Source organism: Paramormyrops kingsleyae, chromosome 22 (genome assembly GCF_048594095.1).
Source record: "Paramormyrops kingsleyae isolate MSU_618 chromosome 22, PKINGS_0.4, whole genome shotgun sequence".
NCBI classification, from domain to species: domain Eukaryota; kingdom Metazoa; phylum Chordata; class Actinopteri; order Osteoglossiformes; family Mormyridae; genus Paramormyrops; species Paramormyrops kingsleyae.
Window position 1 is genome coordinate 16431583 of NC_132818.1, and position 21486 is coordinate 16453068.

The following is a 21486-nucleotide window of genomic DNA, read 5'->3' on the forward strand; positions in this document are numbered from 1 at the left end:
TGTTTACATTCCAGGCTGCCTAACCTCCATTCCCCACCTGACCCTACCCCCCGGTCCTCACCTCACCCAGGACTGGGGACTAATATTTTTGCACACAGCCTGTCTGTATTTTTTTCCCCAGTTGACCTTGTAGGAATGAGCCCCTGACCCCAGTTTGCATTCTTGGGGGGTTGGGGTCGGGGGGGGGGGGGGGGGTGATTACACGCTATTCAAAGGGAATCGAACTTTAAAGGCTAAACGATCTCTAAATGGACGTGAGGTGCCCCCCCTCCCCACATTTCTCATTCCAGCCGTGCCGTTAAGAGCCCTTTGAAGGTTCCCGCAGAGAGTTCTCGTAGCTCAGAAGCGGCATCCATAGCTTTCAATTTGCATGGAATGACCGTGTCGATAAGTCATCCTGGAAACCCACCGCTGGGGGGGGGGGCGGGGGCCCTGGGGTGCTTTCCGAACTCCTGAGCTCCGAGTCGTCCTTTTCCACCCCCGGGGTCACTGTTTCCTCTCCGGCACAATAAGATGGAATCCCAGTTTATCTCAAGCGGCTTTTCTCTATGTCTTTTCTCCTCTCTGCCCTCTGGGTCCTCGGCAGTGTCTAAGCCGCATGGCTGACTGGCTGTGCCTCCCCCAGGTCACCTGATCAGCCCCTGCCTCCATCATCCAGTGCAGCGGGGGTGCTAGAAACCGGTATCCTAGCGATAGACCACAAACCCTCATTCCCACAAACCCCTTCGTTATTCCTCATGCGCACCCCTAACCCCCCCCCCCCCCCCCCCCCCCGCTTCCTCCATGTCCTCGGCCTTCCTCCTGGTTGTGTGAGGACCTTGTCCACCCTGGACGTGATGGCGGAATGGAATGTACCCATTAAATGTCTCCCCAGGGACCGAAGGATGCAGTCTAATCCGTGGACTCCCTCAACTTTAGTTAATTTGATCACTTTTGAATTAGCTACGCCATTTTGCAGGGGTTCTAGAGGTGGGGTGCATAAGAGGGGCATAATTCATACAGAGGGGCCAACATTATCATTAGCCAATGGTTTTTGTTTTGAATCAGTGAGTGACAGGGAATGGGCACTCTGGGAACCAATCAGCTTTCAGCTGGGGCCAGTGTACCTGTGGCTCCACCCATTTGCACGCCTCTGCCATTATGCTATAGATTTCGTTTGTACCTTCTGACCTGTCTTCTGTGACATCACTGTACCCGCTACAGGATTTGAACCTATGTAATCACGGGCACAGAGTTGGGTTGAAGGACATTGAGGCTGGATAGGGGAGTGGACCATGCATGTGCATTTTGTAATATCTATTCTACCCTTTGCCTTAGTCCAGAGTTTTACCATAATTCCAATGATCCATCACTGTCTCCTCCAAAGCCACTTATTGTCGTTCTGTTAATCCCTTCCGGCTTCCTTGTCTCCTACCTGCTGGTATCTGCTCCCGGTCCTGCCAGGCACCCCTTAATTGATGTAGTGCCCTCATCAGCAGCGTTGCCTCCCAGCATTGCACAGGAGTCGCGGCGGGATCTCGAAAGGCCAGTGCTGGGAAGCAGCCTCTGCCGTGCGCCCCGCCGAGAGTGGGCTCCACGTCTTTAGCCCGATCGAGCCAGAAAAGAAGGAGCGGGAGATGAAACTGTAAAAAACAGACCCTCCAAGGTAACTCCCAGGAGCTTTCAGGCAGCCAGATCCAATGCACGGCTCCGTCCAGGCGTGACGGCTGCCGATTTCTTACCATCGGTGAAACCAACCGTGGAAGACGAGCAGAGGAATCCGCCCTTAATACTGACAGTTACGTATCGCGGAATATAAACTGTTACATCAGCTGTGCTGTGGGTCTGTTTCCTCTGCTGTTCTTAAGTCTCTTCTGCTGAGAGTGTTAAAGATTTCGGCAAGTTAAAAATAATATGGAGAGGCTGAACAAAGGTTAATGTGTGTCTGCAGTTTAATGGGTCATTTTTTAGGGCTTAACTGCTCTACTCATAATGCTGTTGCTTTGAGTATTAATAGTGAGACAGAGGGCTGCAGAGCTGCGATGTTTGTGAGTTAGAATTCAAGGAGTGCTTCCTCCCTGTTAATAGTAATCAAATACATTGTTTGATTGGTTTATGTTTGCACAGGCTCTGGGTGGGCGAAGCTTGTGATTGGCTGGGCTAACCTCCCCTGCTCCGTGGAGCTGAGCATGCGTGTGAAATTGTCAGAGTATGTGACCCCCCCCCCCTAATACGCGATTGACTCCCCTCCCCCTTCAGACTGAAGAAATTGTGGGGGTTTGAGGGGGTAGATAAGGATCAAAATTAGTTCAGATTTAAGGTTTTCAGAAATGCTTGCAGGAGCAAAATGGGCTGCACTGTGAAGCCGGCCCCGGGATTCAAACCGGCGACCTTTCCGATCATCGATGCAGAATCTTAACTTGCTGAGCAGCACATCACCGCCTTATAGGAATTTTGCCTTTAAGAGTATAGCATAGCATAGCACAGCATAACATAGCATGTCATAGTATAGTAGAGTATACTATAGTCGAGTAGATGGAGAAAAGGCCTCCTGTAACCTCACATTAATGTGACAGAAATGAACATTCAGATCGCAGCTCCTCCAGCAGGTGATTGGGTTTCCCCCGCTGATTGGTTTTCTTCTCTGCACCGTCACTCCCCCCCCCCCCCACCCCCATCTCTTTAAAGCGTGTCTTTGTCTCCATGGAAGCTTTTTAAGCAAGTGTTTACCGGGATAGATAGATGCAGCCCCCGCCCCCACCCCTGGTGATAAAAAGCATCCATAATAAAGCTGGCAGACTCCTTATAGACGGAGCGTGGCGGCTCGCGGACGACATCGTCGGGGGATTTGATTATACCGCCAAGTGCTCCGTCTTCCTCCCGCCGCTTCTTCTTTCCTCCGGTGTTTTCATTTTGTCATCCCGTCAGAAAAAAAAAAATCACGCCGTGCGGTAGTGGGCTGTAAACTCCGCCTGAACCCTTCCCCTGCCCGGTTTGTTTAAGCTGCGGTGATTGGGGGGCGGGGGGGGGGGGTTTCACTGCCCACGGTGAATCTGGCTGCATCAGATGGTTATTTATAATATTACCAACGGCAGGTAATTTGCTCCGTAACGTGCTAATTAGATACCATTAGCGACCTTGGTTGTCAGGACAAATACAGGAGCCTCTCGTTCGGCCGTTAAAGCACATCGACCCCTAATGCCTGTTAATTACATATGATTTTTTTTTTCCTGGTGCAGAGATATGCGCAGGTCTCACTTATGCACCATCCCCCCACAACACAAGCTCGCACAATCAAAACCACATCAGTGAAGGGGACGGCAGGAAGTAGATGTTTTCCCCCACCTTTTTCACTCGCTGCATGTGTGTGTGCAAGAATCCGAAGGCATGCATTCCCGCCGGCCGCGGAAGGCCGGCCGAATTCTCGGGCCGACGGGCACCAACGTGGCCAGCAGGTTTTCACGGGATAACCGCGGGCGACTCGTCGGTACGACGTGAGGATGCCGATCCCACACTGCGCGGTAGCATTGTGAAAACAAATGATATAATGCTTTGATGTTCTGGGCGAAGTGGCCGGGGACCATCTGTGGTTCGCATGACAGACTGAGAGGCGAGAGCTTCGCTCTGACGCCTTGACTCTTTAACCGAAGTGGCGAGACACCCCCCAGGTGGCTTGTTTGCCTGCTAAATGGCCTCTCGCCTGATTTTCTTTCCTCTCACTTTTGTCAGGTCATTACTCTCCCCCTCAAATCAACCCCCTTTACAGTTTGATCACAAGGCCTCCGTTTCGAAATGAGCCACCGGGGGCGCCGATGCAAGCGAATGCTCCGTGCAGGCGTGGGCGTTTTGCAAGTGCACTCGTAGTGTGTGTCCCGACCGCGTGCTTGATCGTAAACGGGCAGACGCCATCCGCTGGGGAACGCTGCGCCGTCGCCATGGCGACGTGGCGATCGGCTGCCGGTCGCCGGGGCGGCGCGGGTGGTGTGCCGGCTCTAGCCGTGCTCCTTAGACTTCCCCCACCATTTTGGCAAATTGGATTGTTCCCCTGCCCCCGCGACCCCTTAAACGCAGCGGCAGGGACCTTTCACATATTCAATTTGTGTTTCTTTTTGCTCTTTTTTTTTCTCTCTCAATAACCCTGAGTCACCGGTCGGCCCCTTGGATCCTTCACATACATAATAAGACCAAGTCAGGCACACAGGCTCCTTAATTTAATAACAATGACACTGGGTGCAAATTGCGTATAGGTCTGGGTGTGTGTGTGTGTGTGTGTGTGTGTGTGTGTGTGTGTTTGTGGGTGTGCGGGTGGGGGGGGGGGTGCATACTGGGTTTATTTATTTTGACAGGGTCTGTCCACACAGTGCCACAGTAGCCGGAAACAGAAATCCAGTTGGATTTACATTTTAGCTACACAGGCGCATCATAAACAAGGGTTGGAGGGTTGGAGCCAGGAGGTAGAATACATTTTCGCTATATCCTTCAAATTTAATGCACCCCCTCAGGTATTTGCTGAATTATTGTGCTGCTTCAAGTTGTATTCTGGCCTTCCTCCCTTTTTCTCTCCATTCTGTTACCTTTTCATTTATCCCTCCATCTCCCGGTCCTCTCTCTCTCCCCTCTCTCGTAGGGTGCAGGTCGAGTTCTATGTGAATGAGAACACATTCAAAGAACGCCTGAAGCTCTTTTTCATTAAGAACCAAAGATCTAGTGAGTATCATTCGGGTGCCGGGATTCGAATGCGATATGGTGAAGTATGTCTTGGTTATTAGGCGAAATGAATGGCGCCGTGTCGGTGTTGAGGGGGTGGGGGGGGTTCTGTCTCGAAGGGGCTTTGTTTGCTGTTGGTTAACTGTCGGATGTCACCGCAGGTTTGAGGGTGCGACTGTTCAACTTCTCCCTGAAGGTGCTGAGCTGCCTGCTGTACATCATCCGCGTGCTGCTTGATGACCCGCGGGAGGGTAGGGGTGGATGGTAAGGTGGTGGGGGGTGCGAGGAGGGAGGGGTTGAGTGACAGATGAGATTTTTGGATGTCGATTGAAGAGGAGGGTCAGGCTGAGCAAGGCCGGGGCAGCTTGTTGACATGTATCTGTCGCTGTTACCCCGTTCCCAGCTGGAGCTGCCCCAAGCAGAACTCCTCTGCACATCCCTGGAGCCATTTTGACTGGTAAGTAGCCTGGTCTCAATCGACCTCAACGCTCCTGTTCACATGTGCCGGATAACAGAAACGGGGCATCTGCTCCTTGTGCTAGGGTTCTCTCCCCCCCTGTTCCTCTGCTCCCCAGAGTGCCTTTAAAGCAGATTGAGATATTTTCAGCCGTGTCCCACTGATAGGATAAGTTAAGGTGGCTGTCCATTGACACCGGAAGGTTGTGGGATTGAATCCTGGATGCGGCCCCGTTACTGTGCCGACTGAAATCAAATTCACTCTGCATCAGACTGACGACTAAACATATTCATATAAATATGTAGATTAGCCAGGTTAGCGAAGAGTAGGGCTAATGGTGTCCGACATCAAGCTGAAGCAAGAGATGCTGTCCATCCTTCCGCAACGGCGAGGGACCCACCGCTCTCAGAACCAACTGCTCATGCGTCCGTCCCTGCTGGCCCTACGTCACGCCCGCCCACCGAACTACACTTTTCGCTTTTGTAATATGAGTTTCCTGTTACACTCTTTATTAAAAAAAAATGGCTGTGTGTGTTGATGTGTGAACAAAAACATATAGTCTTTATGTTCTAGTCAACCTCCAACAGAGACATCATGTTTAAATAGCAGGTACTATAGATATGAAAGTTGGCGCACAGATGCGATTTTAATACGTGTGGTGTGTTGTTTTTTTTTTACTCAGTATATTGGTTTAATACGTGAAGAACAGACATTCGGTCTGCAGTATCTCATGATACCTTGAGATTTTTTTTTTACACTTATTAAGAAGTATGGAGAACTGAAATATAGGTGGATTGTGGCAGTGTGGGGATTTCACCCCTCCCTTGCTGAGCTTTTATTTTGCTTGCCCCCAGGTCCTTCATCATCTGGGTGAACAGGCCGGTCCCTCTCTGGGCCCTCCAGGTGAGTTAGCGGGCCCCCAGGAATCTGGGCCCCCTGGAATCTCTGCCCACCCCCTTCCTGGCTCACGTCTCCCCTCTCCCCTCGTCCTTTGCTCCTCTCCAGGTGCTCGTGGCCTTCATCAGTTTTCTGGAAACCATGCTACTCGTGTACCTCAGTTACAAGGTGAGGGGCGCAGGTGTCAGGCGACGTCCATCTGGGGGGGGGGGTGGGGGGGGGGTGCGGAGCACGCAGGAAGTCACTATTGGCAGCAGCCGTGCGTCCACATCTTCTTTGGGATGGCGCGCGGCATCTTGGGCCGGAATTCTAGAACGTTCCAAATCAAACGCCTTCCTGGCGGTGCTCTTGTAGACAAATGGAGGTGACCTCAGGCTGTCGGTATAGACCAGTGTTTCTCAAGGACTCCCAGACAGTCCATAATTTTGCTCCCCCCCACCTCCCTGCCAGTTCCTTTTGAGAAACACTGGCATAGAGAGACAGCGGGGGCAGGATTTGTCTGTGGGCCCCGGGTGCTTCTTCTGTCCTGTGCTCTCTTTGAAGTTTGAAAATTGCTCTCGGTCATCAGGGAGTGTGACAGGCAGCCAGTCTTTGGGGCAAAACCTCATTGATTTTTTGCAGAAAATGCATAAGCATCTGTCCGCCCAGGAAACTCAGTCATACATCAGCCGTGCCCAGTCCGCCTCGCCCAGTGGATGAATAATCACGAGGACAGTCGAGCCGTGAGATTTATCGAACGTACTAAGTCTAAGTTGTCTTCTATAACAAGACCACTTGGTAGCCTCGATCACGCTCATGTGCTCCACGTCCGGATGGTTTGGTTCACCGCCTCCAGATTCTCCGGGATATAGACGAGGTTGGCTGACCCCCCTCCCCCCACTCTGTGACCTTTAACTGCCTCTTACCCCACTTGTGTTTCCAGGGCAACGTGTGGGAGCAGGTGCTGCGGGTCCCGTTCGTCCTGGAGATGATCAGCGCCGTTCCGTTTGTCGTCACGGTGAGTTGTACTCCCGCCGAACGTGGAACGAGCGCGTGAGTGTTACAGTAAATACGCGCGCCTTAACGCAGTATTCACGCAGCACTGATGGAGTGCAATTATGGGCTGTCTTTGCTCCCTTCATCCATCACTGACTCCCGCATTCCCCCCTCCCCCTCTCTGTAGGTGTGTCTGCCCTCCCTCAGAAATCTGTTCATCCCCGTGTTCCTGAACTGCTGGCTCGCCAAGCACGCCCTGGAGAACATGATTGTGAGCAGAACCCAAACACACCCGTACTGAACCTCCTCAAGGTCCCCACCTTATAACCCCCCCCCCCCAATCCAATTATAGCCTCATTCATTTATCTCCTAACTCATCTGGATCTCTCTCTTTGCCTGGCCCCCCTCCCTATTCACCTGCGCCCTTCAGTGAAATTCTCCAAACCGCACCACATCAATTTTGCCAGTCTGCCCTGTGCCCCCCCCCCCCCCCCCCCCCCCCATTGTGGACAGATTTCCTCCACTTCTCTAATGAATGCAGATGGGTATTTGAGCCTTTTCTCTTCAACAAACAATTTATCGTTCCTCCATTTCTTGCTCTCTCTCTATCCCTTTCCCTCCCTCCTTTCCCTCTTTCCTTCTCTCCCTTTCAGAATGACCTCCACAGGGCCATCCAGCGTACGCACTCAGCCATGTTCAACCAGGTCCTCATCCTGGTCTCCACGCTGGTCTGCCTCATGTTTACCTGGTGTGTTTCTAGGAGGGGGCGGGGGGGGGGGGGTTAAAGGTCATTCAGATGTGTATTTCCTCTGTCAGGTGTGCACGCCAACCCTCTAATATAGGGTCCCATGGACTTTTGCTGCTCTTAGAAGTTTCCATGGTATAAAAATAGAGGGGATCTATTTCTGAAAATTCTTTTTTTTTTTTTGTGTAGCCTTGAGCTTCCTTTCAGCAGGCAGTGAGAGATTGGGGGGGGGTCTAGTTGGGGGGGGAGATGAAAGGGAGGGAGTCCCCTGTTTTGTGTGAAAAAAAACATATTCAGCGCCCCAGGAGAGCCACGGGGTGGAGGAGCGGGGGAAACAGAGATAAGACACCTGACCTTTTCACATCTGACAGCGCTGTTCGACTCAGTCCAGACCTTTCCGGAACACAAATACACACACGGCATATTCAGATTGCATGCAAATACGCTCTGTGTCATGGGTACGTGCTCCGATGCACATGTAAACACGCTAGCTGGCCTACACATGCATCCCTATTCATACACTGGCAAATGCTAGCCTGCTGGAACGTACACTTAATAACACAAACCCAGACTGCCGCGCGCGCGTCTGTGTGCGCGTCTGCGTGCGCGTCTGCATGTCATGCATAGTCAAACATCGACACAGACAAATTCAAATTAGCTTTGACGAAATATGGATGCACTCCATGTACCCACTCATGTAAGTATGCAAATATCTATCTCTGGTTCCAAACCCAGTTAGCATTCCACTGATTAACAAATTTTACTTAAAACCATTTGGGGCACATTTGTAAAAGTAAGTCTGGGATAAAGCCGTTCACAGTGATTTGCAGAGAAAATTGAAATAACAGGAATCAGTATTGGGAGAAATTAACAAATCGATTGGAAGGTACTTCAGAGATATCCTGTTGTGCAGAAAGTGCATTTGCAAATGGTGCACGAAAAGATGACAGCAGCTGAGAGGTCATGTGACCCAGTGGTCATGTAATCATGTGACCCAGTGGTCATGTAATCATGTGACCCAGTGGTCATGTAATCATGTGACCCAGATCCATGGAAGCTGGGCCTAGGACAGGGGTTAGGCTGAGGCAGATGTAGAGAGTCTTGGCAGCCTTTATGCTGCCCATAGAGACCAACACCAGTGTGAAGTTTGATTAACACCAAGATTATCTGAACACATTGCTTCCACATCTCTCACACTCAAAGCTCTCTACACCCCCCCCCCCCCATCTCGAAAACACTCACAGCATCTGCGGGATCCAGCACCTGGAGCGAGCAGGGAACAACTTGACCCTGTTCGACTCGCTCTACTTCTGTGTGGTCACCTTCTCCACGGTGGGTTTTGGTGACGTCACGCCCAAGATCTGGCCCTCCAAGCTGCTGGTGCTCATCATGATCTGCGTGGCGCTCATCGTCCTGCCCATCCAGGTGGGCTCGCTGCTAGCGCCCGGCCTGCTAAACAGAAAAGTGCTTAATTCCTAACAGATACTTCAGTCCCGTTTACAAACACTCCCGTTCAGTTTTGCATTTAAGTATTCACAGAAGTATTTTTTATTGGAGTAACCTAGATCAGTACTTCTCAGCCCAGTCCTTGGGACCCCCCAGATAGCCCACATTTTCACTCCTTCTCAGCTCCTAGCACACCTGAACCAAACGATCAAGAATGCTGAATACCTGGTACAGGTGTGTTGGGAGCAAAAACACGGACAGTCTGGTGGTCACCGAGAACTGGGTTAAGAAACACAGATTTGGAGTTAAGGATCTGGGGGGTGTTATACAAAGCAAGATTTCTCAGTTAGCTGGGTTAACTTAAGCTAGAAGTCATGATTATCCAATAGGAATGCTCCTTACCTAAACTGTTATTGGACAATCATAACGAACTTAAGTTAAACCAGCTAAATGAGATATCTTGCTTTGTTGAACACCCACCCTGGTCTTTGGCACTTGTTATTGTTTGATCCTACAACTTTTCTCAGCGTTGTGTTGTATGGCTCAGTGGGTTGGGATGCTGTACCTGTGATTGGAAGGGTGCTGGTTCAAATCCTCCAATTGCCAGTGTGATCAAGGCCCTTACCTCCTGTTTGCCCCAGGGATTGGCTGGCCCTGCTTTCTCAATCATGCATCCCTTTGGAAAAAAGCATCGGCTAAATTAATACCAGTGTCCTTAGGGTGTGGTTAGAGAGCATTAGCTCTCTTTCTCAGTTATTGACCATCGAGTTCAATTTTGCAGAGCTTGATGAATATTTAAGGTAGAATATTTTAACTGTGGAATGCAGCAGAAATGAATGCTTTGGCCATGATTGTGTAATAATGAGCGTTATTGAATATGAAGATGCTGACAGCCATATGCTGGATTCTTAATCTCAAACCCTGCCCCCCCCCCCCCCCCACCCCCCCCACCCCATCCTCCCCTGCTGTCCACTCACCGCAACTCTTAACGTACCATCAGTCCAAGTACTACCAGTGCTCTGGCACCCCCCCTGCCCTCCCCCCAGTCGACTTATCTGACCCGGATCCCACTAAGCGGTGGGGTGTTTCAGTTTTTAAATAGAAGGCCCCCCCCCACCACCACCACCACGGGGTCGTATTTGAGCCGCAAAGGAAGTGCCACCTGGATGATGCAGGATGACCCCCCCATCCAGCTCCCTGACTTTCATCTGGAAATGTCTCTGACATTTACTTCACCCCCACCCCCCGCCTCATCCTGTCTGAAATCATTACAGCCCACAGAACATTTTATACCACCCCGAACAGTGTCGGTCACCGCAACCCCAAACAGCCACTGAATACCCCCCCTCTATTCTACAATGACAAGTAAAGAGTGCCCCCCCCCCACTCACCCCTCACTCTCTGTCTCTTCTCACTTGCCGTTCCTGTTCGATTTCACATGTTTTTTTTTTTGCTTGCGGGACATTGATGTATCATAGTACTATAATTACAGGAAAATGTTTACACACTTAACTTAATGGCGGCAATTATTAATAGTCACGTATGGTAGGCTGTAAACACTCAGAAGTGCTAAAATTAATAAAAGAGAACTGTTGTTTGTTATTGCTAAATATGAAATGCTTGTACTAAGTATTGAAATGTTTACGTCCATCCGGTTTCTAGCCGTTGATCCTGGTCAGGGGGGCCTGGGGGCCGGGGGGCCTATCCCAGGCAGCATAGGGCAGGGGCACACCCTGGATGGGATGCTAATATGGCTAATTATAGCCATACACACACACACACACAGGGGAATTTAGAGGCGCCAACTAGCATAACTGCATGTCTTTAAAAACACACACAAGGCATGAGGGGAACATGCAAGCAGTCAGGATTCGAACCCACAACCCTTCAGGTGTGCAGCAGCTGTGCTACCCACTGTGATGATCCAATTAAGACATTTCAACATTTAAATCAAATTTACAGGTAATAATAACTGAATAATTTAATGACGGTTATCCGTTTCCCCCCGGATATGATTGCTGATTAGTAACTTTCTGTTAAAAAGGCTTGCAGTTTGAGAAAAGTACTAATCACAGAGTCACTGTGATTTTGCTCTCTCCTTCGGTTAATGGACTTTTATTGGCATTGTAATTTACAATAAACAGATAGCAGTAATTAAATAATGATGCAGGTAAATGAAATAGCAGGGAATTACGCATCCGTCCTAATAGAACAGGCAGTCAGTATAAATCCTAATGCTGCTTCAGTACATGCTTCATCCTTATATAACGGTGGTCCTTCCCCACCCCCCATTCTCTCTCTCTGTCTCCCCCTCCCCCTCTGATTTTACCTTTCTCCCTGTTTGTTCCCCTCTCCCTCTATCTCTCTCTCCATCCCCACCCTTGTCTGTCTCTCTCACGATTTCCCCCTCTCTCTCTCTCTCTCTCTCTCTCTCTCTCTCTCTCTCTCACACACACACACACACACACTTCTTCTCCTTGCCTGATTCACACTTTCTCATGCTTGGTTTTTCTCTCTCTCTGCCCTTCCCCCCATCTGTCTCTCTTTCTCCCTGTTTCTCTGTCTCTTTTTTCCCCGTCATTCTGTCTCTCTCCTTCCCCTCTCTGTCTCTCTTTCTCTCTCCTTCCCCCTGTCCATCTCTCTTTCTCTCCTTCCCTTTTCTGTCTCTTTCTTACTCCTCCCCCTGTCTGTCTTTCTCAATCCTTCCCATGTTTGTCTGTTTATCTCTCTCTCTTCCCCCTGTCTGTCTGTGTCTCCTACCCTTGTCTGTCTCTCCCTCTCCTTTCCTGTCTGTCTCTCTCTTGCTGTCCTTCCCCCTGTCTGTCTGTCTCTCTCCATCTCCCATCTGTCCCCACGTCTCTCCACCCCCCCAGTTCGAGCAGCTGGCCTTCCTCTGGATGGAGCGCCAGAAGTCAGGCGGTAACTACAGCCGGTACCGGGCACAGACGGAGAAGCACGTGGTGCTGTGCGTCAGCTGCCTGAAGATCGACCTGCTCATGGACTTCCTCAATGAGTTCTACGCCCACCCCCGGCTGCAGGTCCGTCCCCACGGCGACAGCCGGCCCAGGCGCTTCACTCGTGAGTTTTGACAGCTGTAGCGAGGCAGGTTTCTTCTACGGAAAAAAAAATCTTTCTTTGGTTTATGTGTAAATCTCAGTGTCTGAATTCATATCCAAATCCAGCTTCAACTAAATAACTGAGATGAAGCTGAATGGAAGCAGACAGATGCAGGTAGATGAAGGGTTAATGATCTATATGCCCTTTTATGGAAGGTTGTGGGTTTGAATCCCATATTCAGAAGAGTAATCATATTACTGTTAGGCCCTAGAGCAAGACCCTTGACCCAGCTGCCCCCAGGGTGCTGGAGGCTGGTTGCCCTTCGCTTTCTAATTCCAAGCATACCTGAGCAGGACTACTACGTGGTGATCCTGTGCCCAGCCGAGATGGACGCCCAGGTGCGTCGGGTCCTGCACATCCCGCTCTGGGCCCAGAGGGTCATCTACCTGCAGGGCTCTGCCCTCAAGGACCAGGATCTGATGAGGGCCAAGTGAGTAGCCCCTTCTAAAACCCAGGCTGCTCCTGTGTGGGCATCCAAAACGTTGTGTGAGTTTCCCAAATAAGTATAAAATGTATAAAATATCCACTCCTGCACCCCATTAGTCAGAAGTCAGATCTGATGGTCTGATAAGTTTTTTTTTTATTTTGTTTATTCCCACTGACATAAATAACTCTATTCCGCTCCACTTACCTCACTAACCCTCCCAACTTTCCTGTCCCTCTAACCTGAAAACTCCTTATTCTCATCCACTAACCACACTTATCTGGCTTCTCATCTTTTTCACCATGGACTAACCTGGGCTCTCCCTCTTTTTTTTTCCCCTCCTTCGTTAATCCGTTTAACTCCACCCCCCACTGTCCTCCTGTGAACCTACCACATTTGGCCCGCCCCTTCCCGCCATGGCCCCTCCTCTCTCCTCCCGCTATTGGCCGAAGGATGGACGATGCGGAGGCCTGCTTTATCCTCAGCAACCGATTTGAAGTGGACCGCATCGCCGCTGTAGGTGGCCCGAATTTGCTTTCCTCTCTTCACCTTTTTGTTTCTCTGAGGATGATCCTGTCCTCCTTCCTCCTTCCTCCTCCCCCCCCCTCCACTTTGTAGTCCTTCTGTCTCGTCGCACCCTTGGGATGAAAAGGTCAGATAATTACAGCTGGTACCTGGGGTGTTGTTAGACATAAAGCTCTACTGGGACACACGACCCCCACCCCTGATTACCCGTATGATTTTTAAAAGCTGAACGACATTTTACTGTGCGTACATAAATACTGGGCCACATTCCCCAGGAAAAGGGGTGTAGCGACAACGATGGTTAGCACTGAGTAGAATTGTGCAACTTTTGTAGCTGTTTGATTGGTGCTATAGTTACTGACTCTGATGTCAGGGATGTGGTTTGATTGGACCCAATGACACTGAGGCATCAGCTGCTACAGGAGCCAATGGGCTTGATTACAGCTGGAATCAAAAATATTGACTTTGGGTGTGAATAGACCCAATGGCTTTGAATTCAATGGCAGCTGAAGGCATTGAGCGTTACTATGCCGACGTTTAGCAGTTATGGAGGCTGTGACTGGAGCTAATTACTCCGGCTGTGATTTATCTCACCTCATTGTTGACTTTGTAGGATCATCAGACCATCCTGAGAGCCTGGGCAGTGAAGGACTTCGCCCCCAACTGCCCCCTGTACATCCAGATCCTCAAACCCGAGAACAAATTCCACGTGAAGTTCGCAGGTCAGAAAGCGAGGGGAATCGAAAAAGCGCGCGCATGTCCGTCCTCGTCCATGTGAGGGCGATGTGTGCCTGGAGTCTCCTTAGGGGGGTGTGATCCCCTTTGAGAAGGTGCCAACAGGGGGTTTTCTTGATGGACACAATGAGATAAATGCTAATCCATCGTGTTGGATGTCATCGCCTCATGTTCATCATCCAAGCGCCACCATCCCGGGACCCCCCCTGAACCGCTCGATCCTTTATTCCACGTGGATGCCGAGGCAATTCTATTTTCTTAAGATTCTGAGCAAAAGAGGGGTTATCATTCATAAAAAAGGAGCTAACCTCATCATTAGCAGCCAATAATATGTTTTGAATCGGTGAATGACTGGGGAGGGAGGCCAATCACCTTTCAGCTGGGGCCAGTGTCCCTGTGGACCCGCCTTTACATACATCCCCATATGTACATTATTTACCAGCGAAGAGTGGATTATGGTGTGTCGTCATTGAAACCGATTTGTTGTGTTTGGGGGGGTGGGACACGAGGAGGTGTGGATGGTAGGGGTTTCCGTGATGAATCTCCCCTCAGAGGACACCTCATGTGATTGAGGGAGGGGTGGGGTGGGGTTGCCATTCACCCCGCCGGACACATCTGCTCTCTTTGCCGCCTGCATTGATGGGGGCCCCTTCCTTCCCACCGAGGAGGCAGTGCCATCACCACAGGGCTGCTCGAATGACCCCCCCCCCCACCCCACCCCCCGCCCATCTGACGGTCAGGCTTTGGTGCCGCTGCCAGCGGGTCATCAGTGGGAGAAACCAGTGGTCTTGTCTGCCATGAATTCCAGCCCAGACTGGGATGAAAGGCAGGATGCATATTTACGCCCCTGCTTTGCTTACTTCCTGTTTGGCTCTGGCATTTCCGAAAGGCCGGGAAACTGCTTGCGGAACTGCTCCGGAATTCACCTGGGATGAGCAGCGTGTTTGGACACGGTCCATGTGTTTGGGGGGGGGGGGGCAGTGTTATATGTGGCAAATTACCCAGCGTGGGGTGTGACAGCTAGCCGGGTATTTAAAATGAATAATGCTAGTCACTACTACGAAAAATATACAAGCCAATAATGAATGCCTTGGGAACAAATTTGGAAGGCCAGCTCCATCGGGGATGGACTCTGGACCCTCTGCAGGCACTCGCAGGGAAGAGGATGGTGATGAAACTGCAGAACATCATGAATGACTGCCCATCGCCTCCAGGGGGCGCTCTCTTAGATCGATCTATCTGTCTGTCTCATAAACAAGGGTAACTAAATGGTTCATTAGTTTTGACATCTATGTATAGTCAGGTTCAGCTTCCTTGTGGGGCTTGCTGCTCTGGTCTAGGCATAACTGGTGCTGGCGGGGTTCCCAGTATACAGTCTGGGATCTCCCCCGCCTTCCCAGCTTAACGGTTTTCCACTCTGTTACCCATCACCATTGGCCGGCAAACGGGACGGTGTCAATAGACACTCGTTCGTACAAAAGCTGCTTGCGTGTTTTAATTAGTGCCGCTTGGCTAACGAGGGCGGTGTAATTAATCCTCACCAGAGAGATCACACGACGGCATGCTCACACAACACGCCCCCATCTTCTCGTGGAGGAAAGAAATTATGTGCTTAGTTTGGGGGGGGTGAGGCCTAATTATCTTGGCTAACATGCCCCGCTTTGGGGGGGCGGGCGGCGGGGGACTGAAATTGTGGCTTTGATGTGACAGTGAGTTGAGTAATGTAAGCGTTTGCACGCGTCCACCCCAGTCCTCTCTCTCCTGTTTTGTTGCCAAGATCGTCTACGCAAGTATGAATAACAGAAATTAAAATCAAGGACTCCCAGGAGGCTGGAAGATGCTCATTCCTAGTCCCCAGGCCTGCAGGACTAACTGGCCAACAGTTTCTCACCAGGCAGGGATCAGATTTTGTTCACCAGTGCGACCAGTGAGGCGGGCAGGTCCAAGGCAGGGTCAGGGTCATGTGACCAACACAGTCACATGACTGGTTTTCTCTAGCCCCCAGAAACATTCGCAGACCCTGACACCCCTCCATACACAGCCTGAAACCTCTTTCTCATGTTTCCTAAGCCCACATCGGCCATCTTTTGTTTTCATTGCTCTACAACCTTTGCTCATCCCCCTGCCTCCGTCATTCCCATTTAGTTCCTCTTCAGTCCCCTCTTCTTCCTGCATTATTGTGTCTTTCTGTTCACCATCCTTGACAAAGTTTCACACAGTGTCCACTAGCGTAACTGCCCAGGCTGGTACCATGTCCTTGCCTGCCTGTCCTGACTGGCATGCTGCTCCACCAATGGGCATGCAGGCCCAGCTGTGGGTGACAAGATCTCATTGGCTAAAAGGAGAGTGCCCCTGACAGAATAAGCTTCAGGACTCACTTTACTGGCCCAGGTACACCTGCATGTACTTGGAATTTGTCTCGGCAGCACTGGGCCAATCGCTGGAGGCATTGTGATTAGCTGGGTGTAAGATGACCGTAGACCACATCAGTCTGGCGAAAGCCTGGAAACTTGAAATGAAAACGATATAAATCAGGCGGTGTAGCCGCCATACGGACTACATACTGCCGCTGGTAATGAACAGATGTGTTTTCCTCGTGGGCCGTAATGACGCCCGCTTGTGTGCGAGCGTGTGCGTCGGCAGCAAGCAGATTAAGGATCTGTTGATCATCCTCTCGCTCAATCAATGACATCATTATCAGCATCCTTTCTCCGAGCCCCTGAAACGTTTCCTGTTAGCACTGGCAACTCGATGTACCCACTGACATCCTGGAAAAACACGGCGCAGACCGTGCCTGTGCTCTGCTCTCCCCTCTCTATGCCTCACCCTCCCTTTCCGTCTAATAAGTGTGTGTATGTGGCAGACGCAAGAGGTGAAGGCCAATTGCCCCAACCTAAAAATAGCGGGGTGATCCTATCAGCACACACATACATCATGTCTTAGTGGCCATCAGGGGAAGCTGAAGCAGTCTTGGGGATGACCTCAAGCTCCCATACGAGTCCCCCGTCTTCTCGGTGAGGCGATAGGTCTGCCGCCGCGGCCCCACCTCCTCCCAGGGTGCTCTGACGCTTGATAGGTCTCCTTCGTTATTCGTACCGTCGCTAGACCAGAAAAACACGCAACAGCTATTTCCTGAATACTCAACAACGCACCCGCAGGCTTCTGAGCATGTTTGTCATTGGGGAAGTGCTAAAACTGCCCAGCCGATTAGAAAATCGGCTGAGGAGATTGTCACCTGAGCACATACGGCGAGCCTTTCCCTCCAGGTGAAGATGCTCCTAGAACGTGTGGGTCTGTATATCCACCTGTCCGTATGAACATTTCATCTCTTCGGCCTTGTCAGAAATTGGATCTGAGTTTACCGGCCATTATCGGAGCATGTCTGATTTCCATCTACGTTAATTTCCTGTGAAGACTGAGCATCGTTTCATTTGGACCAATCGGGGATGAACACGAGCTGGTCCGTGGCCCCCTAATTTGCCAAGCCAGGTAGCATTTTTTCCAGTGCTTCGCTGCTGTCGCTCGCTGCCTGCGTTTTGCAGCTGTGTAAATGTCAGATACATGTTATGTAATCGTTTGATTCCGCCTCAGTAGCCTGGAATGGTCATGTGCTGTTTGATTACAGTCTGAAAGGGTGGCTGCTTGACTGATGGACAGCACTGTGAAGATGACAAATCTAACACTTGACTCATAAATTAGTCTGTTTTTACTGTTTGTGTCTCTCTTGTGTGCTACCCATTGTAATTCCAAGAGACTGGGTGATTAAATAACTACACAAAGCGAACACATGATGCTAACAACATTAGCATGAGAATGGAATACTAATATAGACTATCTAGCATACTTTTATTTTTTTTAAAAAAAGCAATAATTGGTTCAAAAATATACCTTTGAGTAATGTGACCCTTGCACTACAGACTAACTGACATCCTCACAACTGTCAATAACTGATAAAGAGACAGAATTATCCAGGGGCTTGTATCACGAAGTCAGATTTCTTGCTTAGCTGGATAACTTGTCGGATTTAAGGTACCCCATTTTAAATGGACCTTATCTTGATTCACTTACTCTTAGCCCAGACTCCCTTAAATCTGACAAGTTATTCGGCTAAGCTAGAAATCCTGCTTTGTGATACAGACACCAGGTTGGGCGTTTCTGGTTCGCTAAATGCTATCGCATGTCAGTATCCGCAGTACACAGGGAATGTAAGCGCAGCTTTGGCGTGCCTGTGCCGCAGTGTGACATTATCCATGTTAGCATGTGTGTGCACATCTCCCTCTTGAGTTCCCTGTTTTGCGTCTGCAGATCATGTGGTCTGCGAGGAGGAGTTCAAGTACGCCATGCTGGCCCTCAACTGCGTCTGTCCCGCCACCTCGACCCTCATCACCCTCCTGATCCACTCCTCGAGGGGACAGTGAGTACTTATGCACACACATCATCAGGACTCACATCACAGTGAAAAGAAAAAAAAAAAAACTCCCATCAACTTTTTACCTGCTCTCTTCCCAGAACAGTGCCCCCAGAGGCTTGGAGGCAGAATGCAGGTGCCTTCCAGCCCCTCAGCAGGTGGGTTGGTGCCTTTGCAGACGGGGGTCAGACTACGTATGTGATGGGCATGCAGCCTGCAAATCAATCTTCAGATTTCCTCTTCACCTTCAAGAAATGCCTCAAGATTCATCTGCCCCAGGATCCTCTCTACTAGCCTATACCACTCCATGTTCTCTAAATGCCCCTAATGTTACACTTTCTGCTGATTGAATAGTCATATTGGCTTCTTGCTTCGTTTAGAACAGTGTTTCTCAACCCAGTCCTCAGCGAACCCCAGCTAGTCCACGTTTTTGCTCCCTCCCAGCTCCCAGCCAATCAGGAACACCGAATAGCTGGTACAGGTGCGCTGGGAGCTGAGAGGAAGCAAAAACGTGGACTGGCTGGGGTTCGCTGAGGACTGGGTTGAGAAACACTGGTTTAGAAGATGTTTTGCAGCTCCTGCTCCAATACTGCTTCCACTTGTATCTGGACATTCCCAGGAAGCTCAGCCTAGCTGCCCTTGTTACTAGCTGATTCCATGACAGATTTGTAATGTGCTATATGCCTCAATTGTATGTCCCTTTGGGAAAAAGGCATCTGCTAAATAAAATATATGTAAATGTGAATTTAAATCCCAGGCTTTTCTGGGGCCAAGAGAATCAAACTGGTAGCTGATTGCCCTTTGTAGTTGGAGTTTAGTGGGACGCCTGGTTTGGTAGAAGCTTGAGTATGTGTCAAGACCACTACATTTTGAGGCGACGGAGCTCATTAGTGTGTAACATCACATGTCTAAGAGCCGCGATAACGAAGCTGACCCAGATAGCCGATGTGTGACGGCTGTCTCATCATTTAATGCCCCTTCTGTTCCTCGCCGGTCGTCTGTCTTCTCCTTTATTATGTAGAATGAGAGGCCCCAGCTATTTGAAGTATTTCTATTTCCAACTTAAGGTGGAGCGTTGACCCACAGTTGCCATGTGCTCACTGCTTTCCAAGCGCAAGGCCCGGCCCATTCTCCCACTAGGGTTCCTGGGCTTTCACACGAGCAGTGCTGGTGTTTTCCATAAAATTCTGGCCTGATATTTTATTACTGATCACTGTCTGAAAAAGATGACAGATGGTTTTAAAAGGTTACCAAGAACACGAGCCACTAATCGTCGACTCCAGAGATGCCACAGGAAATTGACATTTTCTCTTGACATTTTCTCTCCCATTACCAATTTGTCATCGGGCGTGCCAGGGAGGGCGTGGCCGGCTCCGCTGACCAATGGCAGCGCACCTACAGGCGCTGCTCGGCCAATGAGGTCCACCACATCCGCCTGGAGGAGAGCAAGTTTTTTGGGGAGTACCAGGGAAAGAGCTTCACCTTTACGTCCTTCCATGTGCACAAGAAGTGAGGCTGACCTTCTGCATAGACACACGCGCTGCCTATGTAGAAATGAACACTCTCTTTTGTAAACTTCTTGAATTATTGTTCTCTATAAATTCAGTTAATATTCTTAAAATGCTTCGTATCTGTGACTGCTGGTATTTAGTGAATGTTTTTCACATGCAGCATTTTGACTGTTAGGCTCATTTTATGGATTATTCCGAGAGGAAGAAATTCTTCCTGTTTACATGTGTTGCATTGTAGAAGCTTCTGGACTCTGGAGACCAGCTCCTGAGTGACCGTCCATTCTGTGTGCTGTAGGTATGGGGTATGTCTGATAGGCGTACGCCGTCTGGACACGGCCAACATCCTGTTGAACCCGGGCCCCTGTCACATCATGGCCGCCTCCGACACCTGCTTCTATATCAACATCTCCAAGGAGGAGAACTCGGCGTTTGTGCGGGGGCAGCGCGAGTCTCTGCTGGGCCCCGGGGGGTGTGCTCCAGGGGCCCCTCACACCATCTACCACGGGTTGACACGCTTGCCCGTTCACAGCATCATCGCCAGCATGGGTCGGTGACATCATCACCGACGCCCCTCGACGAGCGGCCGCGGTTACACGCTGTCTAACATGCTCACACTCTTACAGGTACGGTCGCCATCGACCTGCAGGACTCCGGCGACAGCGGCGACGGGGCCGGGGGCGGGTCCAAGGGCTCGGCGGGCCCAGAGAGCGGGGGCGTGGCTGAGAGGGGCTGTGACCCCAGCACGGAGAGGGGGAACACCCTGAGTCTCCCCATAACGGTGGACGCCGCCCCACCAAGGCGACACAGCATCGCCCCCGTCCTGGACCTGGGGGAGGTCAATGGCCCCACCTTTGACCTGCTAGGGGACCAATCGGAGGACGAAGCAGGCGAGGATGGCGAGGAGGGTGGGAAGGCCGCCAACTCTCCCAGTCCTTGGTGGGGAGGACACTGCGAGTGAGTACCAGCTAAAGGGCACTGTGGTTATGTGCCGTGTGAGTGAATATGAGAACATGTGCTGTGAAAGGACACCACCAGGTGGCGCTGTTGCCTCTGGGGTTGAGTTTACATTCGTTTCCTACAGGTACTCCCGTTTCCTCACAAGGTCCAAATTATTCACAGACGCACACCCATAAATTGAGAAACTAGTGAAACAAAAAATTGTGCTATGGTCTCTTAATTTTTTTCCAGAGCAGTATTTGTGTATTAGTTTTAGACAGTGGCGGTAGTTTTGGTCCAGAGAGTAAAAGTTGAGTACTCTGATTGTGATTCAAGATTCTCAACTGGTTGGTTGGAACAAAATCTTGGTTTGGACTTTTACTCTCTGGACCTGAAGTACCCTCCTCTTCGGCTGACCCTCTACCCCCTACGCCTGCCAGGTGGGTGAAAGGGTACCCCCTGAACTCCCCCTACATTGGCAGCTCCCCCACCCTCTGCCATCTCCTCCAGGAGAAGGTGTCCTTCTGCTGTCTCCGGCTGGACAAGGTGAGAGTCTGCACCCCCCCCCCACCCTTATCACATGACCTCTTGCTGGTTTGTCTCCCATAATCCTAGGCTCCGCAT

The 21486-nt window shown here is 50.5% G+C and overlaps 1 protein-coding gene across 2 annotated transcripts in view; it reads left to right on the forward strand.

Moving 5' to 3' along the window:
* kcnt2b (potassium sodium-activated channel subfamily T member 2b) overlaps positions 1–21486 on the forward strand; it is a 36954-nt gene that overhangs the window by 9064 nt on the left and 6404 nt on the right. For both annotated transcript variants that reach the window (XM_072704985.1, XM_072704984.1), the window contains 19 exons: positions 4607–4686; positions 4848–4950; positions 5090–5143; positions 5998–6046; positions 6149–6208; positions 6963–7037; positions 7203–7286; positions 7669–7763; positions 9005–9185; positions 12080–12244; positions 12617–12753; positions 13200–13263; positions 13886–13994; positions 18313–18421; positions 18517–18573; positions 19772–19924; positions 20222–20472; positions 20550–20880; positions 21303–21408. In XM_072704985.1, the coding sequence (XP_072561086.1) occupies positions 4607–4686; positions 4848–4950; positions 5090–5143; positions 5998–6046; positions 6149–6208; positions 6963–7037; positions 7203–7286; positions 7669–7763; positions 9005–9185; positions 12080–12244; positions 12617–12753; positions 13200–13263; positions 13886–13994; positions 18313–18421; positions 18517–18573; positions 19772–19924; positions 20222–20472; positions 20550–20880; positions 21303–21408 (2263 nt within the window). The remainder of the gene's footprint in view (positions 1–4606; positions 4687–4847; positions 4951–5089; positions 5144–5997; positions 6047–6148; positions 6209–6962; positions 7038–7202; positions 7287–7668; positions 7764–9004; positions 9186–12079; positions 12245–12616; positions 12754–13199; positions 13264–13885; positions 13995–18312; positions 18422–18516; positions 18574–19771; positions 19925–20221; positions 20473–20549; positions 20881–21302; positions 21409–21486) is intronic.